Genomic DNA, 10,281 nt, shown 5'->3' with positions numbered 1-10,281 from the left:
GTTGGTTTGAGACTGTAACTTCAGGTTTTTACAGTGCTTTTGAGCTTGGATGAGGCCTGTGTTTGTCCTGGGATTTGGTAATGAGTTAAGGCATCATTAAGGACTAATTAAAGACCTTGTTCTAATGTCTAGGAAATCAGCTTTTACATTTATGGAAAAATATCTTGTGCCAGGAAAACACCTGTTAATTTCTGAGAACTGGAGAAACTAGTTTTTGTTGGAGAGAGTTTTGCTGATGGAATTAAATCTTGGCAAGTGATGGAAAGCCTTTGCTGCAGAGGATCATCTTTAAAGGATCCCTGGCTGAGGAAGTGTTGGAGCAGATATTGCATGTGCTGTTCTGCAGCTCTGCTGCTTTGTGCTGTACTGGGGAATCTCCTTAGTCAGGGTGTAGCTGGAATTGGTTGAGGTTTCAGTGCACTACAGGGAAATCATGCTCTGGTCAGGAGTGCTGTTAATTCCCAACACCTTATAAATGAACAGTAAATTGCTTTACCCAAAGAGATCCCCTAGTAAATACAGCAAAATATCCAAAATACATTTCTATAGGATAAAATACACCTGTGGTAGAGTGAGCAAACTTGTGCTGGTTGAGTTTTAGTCAGGGAAGGGTTGTTAGTCTCTTGTCCCGAAAATGCAGGAACAATTTTTTACCACCAAATCTTCACCAAACACCACAACTCCATTACTGGATTTATTCCCTAACTTTCCCCAAGCAACACCCACATCCTGAATTCTGAACTTTCACCACTGATGTCTTTTACTGTCTCTTCCCTGAAGCTGTCAAGATAAACCAACTGCAGTACCTCAGTCTGGAGAGGGAGAGATTTCTAGCATGAGAAGAAAGAATTTTTCCCCTTGGAACAGGAAAGGAGATGGAAAAATATCTTGAGCATATTTGATAGCCTTGACATCCTTAGTGACCACCTGTCAGACTGCACAGATAAGCTGTGACCATCATGGGGAAGCACCAAAGAAAGGCAAAGATGTAAGGCAGAATTTGGGAGGTTTGGGAGGTGTTTTGGTTTGTTGAGGTTGGGGGTTTTTTTGTTGGATTTTCTGGGGGTTTGGTTTGGTTTTTAAACACTCAAGATGCCAGTGATGTACTGCTCAGTGACTCTTGCTGGACCATTAAATGGTGTGAACTCCCATATTTCCATAATCAGGTGGGTATATTTGTTTATTTTGATATATAAGAAAATTACAAGTAGGCAAATTAGACTTTTAACCTGTGCTTTTGGGTGGTACCACAGTCCCAGCGTTGGTGGCGAGTTCATGAATGGATGGATTTGGGTTTAATTAAAGAGGCAAAGGGATGAAGTTCCTTATTTCTGGTATATTATGACTGTGTTCTTGTTATGTCCAGGTATCTCCCTTTCCCAGGCTGCTGGGACTGCTGTGCTTGGTACACTGGATGATGTGATGATGTCTCCTGCCAGTTTTTCACAGTTAGGCATCCCCAGCATCCCACACCCTGCTCAGTCTCACACTTCCTTCCACAGCTTCAGGCTTCCTGGAATCCTGCAGCAGAGCCTCCAGCTCCCTTTTCCCCAGGGCTGTGGAAAACACAATAATCTGGTAAGATGCAAGGGGGGAAATAAAACCCTGTGGCAGCAGAAGGGTTTGCTGGCCACTGTCCTGGGAAGATTTTTAACTCTAACCCTGCTGTGAGTTACCAGCTGATGTGTTTTGTATCCTCATAGCATCCTGTAGTACCTGAAGGTCGACTTCTGGGGATTTCTAATAAAAGGAGGGGCATTTAACCTCAGCCTGCTCTAGACTTCCCAGCTGCCAGCAGGCAGAGGAATCCCTACACCAAGGAAGGGGTTCCAGGTGGTTAATCCAAGGCAAGGTCCTCAGGGCATTGGTGCAGTGGTAGTTACAGCCTGGTTTAATGTCAAAGACAAACTCTGTGCAAGATGTACAGTATTGCTGAGCAGATTTTGCTGCTGCAAATGGAGCTGGACACACACTTCCCTTGGGGAATATGAGATGCCATCATTTCTGACAGGCTTCTTAGGAAAGCCAGCAATAAACCAAATAAATCTGTTCTAGCAATAAGTGCATTTGTATTACAATAAGTCGAGGTAGAAGCCCAGCTGAGTTCACCCTGAAAGTATTCTGTTAAAAGCTTTTCACTGCTACTCTTGTTTATTTTCTCCTGGCTTTTATTTCTATTCTTTTTCTGGGTTAATTTCCCCTTTTATTATTCCAGCTGCTTTTCCCTAGAACTCTTTTGTTAAAATCATAAGACACAAATCTTCAGCTGAGATGAGGACAGATTTCAACAATTAAAAGTAATTTCCAGCAAATATCTGCAGAAGAACACTGTTGTCAAAAATGCCTTGGGAACATTGTTTCTCCTTATGCAGGAGGAACTCCAAGACTGAACAATGAAAAGCTTGATAGTTCTAGAGAGCACTGGATTTTTAAGTGCTTTTTAAGTAATTTAAGGAATTAAAGTTTAAGGAAAGGCTTGGCTGCTACAAAGAGTAAATACCCTTGTACCTTGTGCAAGGCAAGTTTTGCTACCTTGCAAAACACACTTTCTCCCACTACTTTCCTCCCCCACCCAAACTTTGGTAATTCTTTTAAAAGCTAAAAAGTCCTTTTTAAAAGGGACAGACTGGTGAGACACTTTGCTATGCCACAGGGGCCGAGCAGGGCTTTGTGCTCCTATGGAGATCCTTTTTGCCTCAGCTCATTCCCTTGCTCCCTGAGAACAATCCCTTCTCATTTTCTGCTGGAATGTTTAAGGCTTGCAGCCTTGAACCAGCTACAATTTCCCCTCCATTTCAAGCCACAAACAACCAAACCCCATTCTTGCATTAGGCTAGCATTTTGTCACTCCTGTTTAATCCCATAATTAAGTGTCCTCTAATGTTTATAAACAAGAAAATTCAAGGAGGGAGATCCAGTTTTATCGATGAAAAAGCAACTCTTACTCAAGATTCACCCACAGATTTCAAATTAACTACAACTGGCAAACAAAAATACAAGTAAGGGAAAATAAAGAGACTGCCAAGCTGAGAGAAAACCTAATTTGAAGCCATAGGAAACTATGTTTTGGGTTTTGAACCTTCTCCCTCTTGTATACAACCAGTTTAAGGGCGAAATGAAGCCAAAATGCACCTGCTCAGGCTGCAAGGCACTGCTGCAGCCAGCTGCTGGCATTTGCCCCAAGAACAAATCCACCCCCATTGCCACTGTGCAAGGCTCACAGGCCAGGCTGCTGTCACCAGCCAGAGGGTTACCAAAGCATTGCTCTGGGGTTTAGAAAGGAATGTGTTGAAAAAGAAACAGGCAGGTGGCACTGGGAAGCTTTCAGGTATCAAACTTGCACACTTGTGGCTGTCTGGATGGTTCTACAAAGCACCTGGGGTAGGGTAATTATTAAACCAATAGATTACTGTATATATAATGATTGTAAGATGTGCATGCACAAGTCAGAAATACTGGCTTTACTGTATTTTCATAAAGCTTTTGTGCCTTGCCTGGCTGGATTTTGGTCTCTTCCACCTCGATTTCCTGTGCCATGGTGGCCCTTCAGCTGTGTCTGCCTCAGAGAACGTGCACTGAGCGTTTCCTCACCCTCACATCCCTGTAAGTACTTCAAAACCATCCCTTTATTGCTCAGCTATCCAACACTCTCTATCACTACTATATTTGTGATAGCAAATTAACTGATAAATTATGCTGAATGTTTTCCCTCCCCATGGGAACACAGAAGGTGCTTTGCCTTTCCTTCTGAGCAAACACAAAGGGTACCCTGGCCCCACTGAGCTGGCTCAGGAAAGGGATGCAGAAGGGCAAGCAGGGCAGGAGCAGCATACAGAGCTTTGATGTTGATGCTGAACAGGTTTTGGGTTGAGGCAGGTGTTTTGTTGGTGCAGTCAGCACAGATCCTCTGCTCTGGGTGGACCCTACCTGCAACACTGCATCCAGCTCTGGGTCCTGGTACAGGAAGGAGTCGTTGGAGCGAGTCCAGATGAGGCACCAAGTTGATCAGAGGGATGGAGCAGCTCTGCTGGGAGGAAAAGCTGAGAGAATTCAGCCTGGAAAAGAGAAGCTTGAGGCTGACCTTATTGCAGCCTTCCAGTACCTGAAGAAAACTTACAGGAAAGATGCAGCGACACTGTTTACAGGGGCATGTGACAGGACAAGGGAGAAAGGGTTCAAATTGAAGGACAGTAGGTGAATATTGGCTATTAGGAATAAATTCTTCCCTGTGAGGTTGGTGAGGCCCTGGCAAGGGAAGCTGTGGCTTCCCCATCCCTGGGAGCGTCCATGGCCGGGCTTGGAGAAACCTAGGCTAGTGCAAGGTGTCCCTGCCCACGGCAGGGGGAGGAACGAGATGGTTTCGCAGTCCCCATCCCACCCGAACGCTCCTGTGATTCTCTAGACCACGCTCTGCGCTGCTCCACCCGCTCGCATCCCCGCTGCTCCCCGAGCCGGAGCGGCGGGCATGCAGCGCCAGCGCGGCGTTTGGAGCCAGCTCGCTGCCGCCTCCCGCGGGCCCGCCCGTGCCCGGCGGTGCGGGGAGGCTGCGGCTCTGCCCCCGCCGCCCGCCCCGGCCCGGCCCCGCCGCGGCGGAGGGAGCGGAGCGGAGCGGGGAGGGGCCGGGCCGGGCGCCATGGCGGGGCGGGAGCGCTGAGGCGGCGGTGAGCGGGCCGGGCGGGAGCCCTGAGGCGGCGATGAGGGGGCGGTGAAGCGGCAAGGTGGGAGCCCCGCGGCGGCGATGAGCGGGCTGTGAAGGAAGGGGCCGGGCGGCGATGAACGGGTCGGGGCGGCTGCCGGCCGGGCCCGCGGAGCAGCTGGGCGCGAACGGCAGCGGCCCCGCGGAGCTGCGGGAGGGCACCCACGCCGCCACGCTGGCCGCCTGCGCCTCCCTGCTGGCCCTCGTCTTCTGCCTCGGCTCCTACGGCAACCTCATCGTGCTGCTCTCCTTCTTCGACCCGGCCCTCCGGAAATTCCGCACCGACTTCGACTTCATGATCCTCAACCTCTCCTTCTGCGACCTCTTCATCTGCGGCGTGGCCGCCCCCATGTTCGCCTTCGTCCTGTTCTTCGGCCCGGCCCGCGGCGTGCCCGGCACCTTCTGCTTCACCTTCCACCTCACCAGCTCCGGCTTCATCATCATGTCGCTCAAGACGGTGGCGGTGATCGCGCTGCACCGGCTGCGCATGGTGCTGGGCAAGCACCCGCACCGCGCCGCCTCCGCGCCCTGCTCGCTGCTGCTCACGCTGCTGCTCTGGGCCGCCAGCTTCACCCTGGCCACGCTGGCCACGCTGCGCACCCGCGGCTCCCGCCTCTGCCTGCCCATGGCCAGCCTGCCCCGCGGGCCCGGCAAGCTCATCCTCTACCTCTATGTCACCGACTTCATCTGCTGCGTGGCCGTCGTGTCCGTGTCGTACGCGATGATCGCGCAGGCCCTGCGCAGGAACGCGCGGGCCAGGAGGTGCCCTCCTCCCGCCGTGGCCGTGGGCACCGCCAGGGCTCAGCCCTTCGCGGGGCCCGGGGCCGTGCCCGCTCTGTACAGGACCCAGAGCTGCAGCAAGCCACCCCACGGCCATGCCAAGCTCGCCGGCCGGCTCCCGCTGGCCTCGGCCGTCAACCTGGCCACGGGCAAAGACTCCAAGGCGGTGGTGACGTGCGTGGTCATCGTGCTCTCCGTCCTGGTGTGCTGCCTGCCCCTGGCCATCTCCTTGGTGCAGGACATGCTGTCCGGCAGTGGTGGCTTTGTGCTCTACCAGTTCGAGCTGTGTGGGTTCACCCTCATTTTTTTCAAGTCGGGATTAAATCCCTTTATATATTCCCGCAACAGCGCGGGGCTGCGGAGACGCATGCTCTGGTGCCTGCAGTACGTGGCCCTGGTCTTTTTCTGCTGCAAGCACAAGACGAGGCTTCGAGCCGTGGGCAAAGGCAGCCTGGAGGTCAACAGGAACAAGTCGTCCCACCACGAGACCAACTCGGCCTACATGTTGTCTCCGAAGCTTCAGAAGAAGGGTTTGGAGCAGGCGTGCGGCGCCAGCCACTCCAAGGACAGCGTGCTGAGCCCCAAGGCGTCCGCGGGGCAGCAGCAGCACTACGGGCAGAGCAGCTCCACGCCCATGAACACGCGGATCGAGCCCTACTACAGCGTGTACAACAGCAGCCCCTCGGCGGAGGCCAGCACCCCGCACAGCCTGCAGCCCGCCGGCTCCGCCTTCGCCTTCGCCAAGCCCTGCGGCGCCGCGCTCCATCCCTCGGGCAGCGCGGCGGGCCGGGACTGCGGCGCTGCTCCCGCCAGGCACATACCGCTGCCCTCCGTGTAGCCTCGGCACCGCCCCGCCCTTCCAGACGGCCTCCCGCTCCGCTCTGGGGAGGAATTGCTGCCAACTCCGTGATGCCGCTGCCGATGGATAGAAACACCGTTCCCGTTTGCGTCGGAAGAGAACGCGGGGCTGTCGCCTCCTTGACGCGCTCTGGAGTTGCCGTGGAGAGCCAGCAAGGGGGATACTTTAAATTTGGAATTGTTGCACGAGGGTGGTTTTGTTACTAAGTTTTACTGCTGGGCAAGTAAAAAAAAACTAGATGCCATGATTGTGTGGTTCATTATGTCATTAGGCCAGGTTGGACAGGGCTCAAAGTTACCTGGGGCAGGGGAAGGTGTCCCTGCCTGTGGCGTGGGATGGAACTGGATGATCTTTAAGGTCCCTTCCAACCCAAACCATCCTATGATAATACCAAGTTTTATAAATACCTTGTATTTTCAGGAAGGAAGAATTGGGGAGATGCTTGGTAGTATTTGGGCTTAAACTCTTCCCATTGCAGGAGGCTGGAAGAATCAGTGTTTTTCAGTATTAACAAAAGTCCTTTATCTTCACAAGACGAAACCCTGCTTCTGTTGAGGTAAATGGCAAAACTTCTATGAACTCAGCTGAAGTTCAGGATTTCAGTATTGGCTTCTTCAAGTGGGACAAGGCTTTGTCTGGTCAGTGTTCTGTTTCCACTGGGAGGGACATTTGGGAAGTGTGGCACTGGCATAAACCTCTGCAGTACCTATATTAATACCTGGTGGGCGTTGACTTTAATGATGGTGGCAGTCTGTATCCCAAAGTATTGGAGAAGTGTTTAACATCTGATAGAAATAACCATGCACTACCTAATTATTTGCAGTACTTGATGATAAAGATGAATTTTACAATATTATGTGACTGATACACCAGAAGGAGCACAGTCACCTCTGGAATTCCCTAACTGGTCAGCTGTCAGGCAGAGTCGTGTTGCTACTTGTTCTTTTGCCCATGACTTTGTATAAATTGGGATTTGGCCATTCCTGACAGTCAGAACTGAAAGCTGTTGACATTTCTAAAACCAGAATGACAAGTTTTTGAGGTTTTGTTAGGTCTTAACATCAGTTTGAGTTCATCTCTCTGCTTGGAAATTTTGTCTGTTGGTCTACACAGTGAGCAAATGACAGAAATTGAGTATTTTTTTAATAAATGCACCCCTTTGTGTTGTATCTTATTGTGGGAATTCCCTGGGAGGCAGAACAATTCAGGGGCATTTAAATTCCCCTTATTTCCCCCCTGTCTAATTTAAATTAGACATTTCTTGCTCTAAGATGCCAGATCTCTTCCAAACAAGCAATCACCTTTCAGCTTCTGTGGACTTCAGCAGAGCCTCAGTGTCTGCAAAATAATTATGCCCCAGGCTTTTGATGCCTTGCTGTAGGAAAGTGCCACATCTTCAGGAATATGACAGTGATGGGAACGTGATTTGTTACTTTAGAAACAAAAAATGTCCACATCGTTGCTGTCTGTGAGTTGTTGGTTCAGGCTTTTTGTCAACTAAACTGTTCTCAAGATTCTCCTGGAACACTGTTCTTTGTTTAACACTGAATATGAATTAATTCTGAATAATTCAAACCAGCTTTCTTGCAATAAAATCAGTGTGAACAACTTTCTAATAGAAATGTAAAATGGAAATTATTTCCATAAGCCTTTTCTCTCTGCCCAGATTTTTTTTTTCTCTAAATGAATAATGTGGTTCTTTCTAAACTAGGCATAAAAGATAATGAAAAGATCTTGTTTGGCTGTTCTGTATTTGAATTTCTCTTCAGTACAAATCGTACTGGAGGGAAAAATATACATGAGGCAATTTTGGGGGTTTGCTGTGTGTATGTGCAACTTCTCCTGTGCCATTAGATCACATGAACTTCATCACATGTTTGAAAATTAAACCACTCACACCTCATAAAACATTTGCATTGAGTATTCATGTGGGAGTAAAGCAAGAAGGGACCAAGCAGGAGGTTTTATTGCCTTTGTGTGACAAAAGAACTGAAATCCCAGCAAAGCTCTTTGTAATTTGCTCTCCATTAACCCCTGGTGCCAGCTGTGCCCTTAACACCACCTGTGTAATTAATATTGGTGTTAATCTGTATCATAGTGCCAGATAGGAAAGTGCAACAACTTTAAATCTGCAGGAGGAACAAAACCTCATTTAAGTTGCTTTTACAGTTGCATTTACAGTTGCAGCTGTACTAAATAGCTGTTTTGTGGGAGGTTCATGGGTGTAGTAAATCCAGATTGGATTTTGAAAGCAGGTACAACTTTGCAGTGAATCATTGACTGAAATAATCAAATTTTTGGTAAAGTAATTGGTTTAGACTCTTCTGGAGTATAACTTCTCCCTTTTTTTCCCTTAGTCTCTTCCATCAGAAACCTGCTGAGCTCAGAACCAGTAAAGCTCCAGTAAAGAACCAGTAAAAAGTCACTGCAAGGTTAACAAGCAGCAGTGGAATTGAGAGGCAAGCAGCAGAACGTGGAGGTGGGAAATTTGTGGGAAGAGAGGCAGTGAGAAATGTGACCACTGAGTGCTTTAGAAAGAGGAAAGTATAAAGGTTATTAGAAAAACAACTGATTAATTACTTGTGGTTCATTAATCTCATTAACAGGCGACTTCTGGTTGCTTAAATGAAGAAAAATATTTGTAATATCTTTATAATTCAGAGTTTTTTTAAGCCCTAGGTCTCTGTGGCGAAGAGTTGGCTTTTTCAGCTGCTGGCCTGCAGGATTGTGGGTTTTATCCTAATACATAAAACCTCAAAGCTGATGATGCTGAATGGCTTTCCTGAGGCAAGGTGGATTTGCAGTGAGTTCCAAGGGATCTCTGTCAATGGAGATGTTTGTTGCATGTTCCCCCTTTTGGCAGCAAACAGGCTGGTATTGGTCTTGTTTTGCCACAGCAGAGCCAATTCCTTTTCAGAGTCTGTGCTCCAAACATGCTGCATTCCTGGACTGGGAATTTTCTACTGGGAAGTTGTTTGTGTTTGCTCATCATAGGAGCAAGTCCTGCTAAACCAAATAATTTGTCCTCACCTGCTGTTTATTTTCTGTCACAGTCTGTTGATTTCCCTTGAATGAGAAAGTTGGATCAGCTGAATTTCTTTTGTTTTTTCCCCAAGCACAATAAATAAAATTATCAAATGGCACTAGGTGAGGGCAAGGCCCATGCAGAGGTAGTACTGAATCCATTGGAATTGGGTCAGGGTGGCTGTGCAAGGTGGAACTTTCCTAAATTCTAAACAATAATGTACAGAACTTGCTTATTCCCCAAGGATTTGTGATTAAACAAAGCTCACCCCAGTCATTTAACAGCAGAGACCACCACACTCAGCTGGTCCTTTTTGTACTGTCTGGTTGTATATTTTATTCTGAATTTACAAAAGATTTTCAAGTCTCATCTCTTCCAGGAGTCACTGAACCCAAAGTCTGTTAGCAGTGTGGGTTTAGCCCCTCTCAGAGGGCTAAATTAAGTCAATCTTTACTCTTCCCTTGCCAGAGCACAGAAAGGAGCTGCTCCCTGTGAACCAGCACGGTTTGTGGCACTCTTACCTGCACACAGGGCGTGTTCCCACTTTAAGCTATCCCAGAACTGGGAATCAGTCCTAAGACACTGCTTCTCACTGCCACCACCTCAGGAAAGCAGCAAGGACATGCAACATGAGTTGAACAGCTCTTCTTTTCAGGTGACATCCACAGCACTTAAAGAAATGCTGGGAATAGCTGGACAAATTCAAGCATCCAGGAGGAAAAGGCTTTTTATCAGTGCTTGGCTCTCATCCCTTCAGGATTCTTTATCAGAGGGAATAACAAGTGTGCTGCAGTCCCCCTAGGAGCTTCTCCTGGGACTGATCCAGACAAACCCCTGGGCATCACAGCAGCCTTTGCAGGAGGTAAATGCTTTTATCTGGTCACAGGCTTCCCAGGAACAGCCCTCAAAGTTCCCTGGGTC

At 48.6% G+C, this 10,281-nt stretch overlaps 1 protein-coding gene across 1 annotated transcript; it reads left to right on the top strand.

The window, feature by feature from the left end:
- Positions 1-4,772: 4,772 nt before the first annotated feature.
- GPR75 (G protein-coupled receptor 75) lies at positions 4,773-6,314 on the top strand (the record flags this gene model as incomplete). The annotated part of the gene is made up of 1 exon (XM_084203057.1): positions 4,773-6,314. The coding sequence occupies one exon, from the start codon at positions 4,773-4,775 to the stop codon at positions 6,312-6,314; it is 1,542 nt and encodes a 513-aa protein (XP_084059183.1).
- Positions 6,315-10,281: the final 3,967 nt, after the last annotated feature.

This window comes from Fringilla coelebs (genome assembly GCF_963513975.1).
Source record: "Fringilla coelebs genome assembly, chromosome: 3".
Classification (NCBI taxonomy): Eukaryota; Metazoa; Chordata; class Aves; order Passeriformes; family Fringillidae; genus Fringilla; species Fringilla coelebs.
The sequence above is the reverse complement of the archived record's forward strand: the minus strand, read 5'-3'. Positions and strand labels throughout refer to the sequence as shown.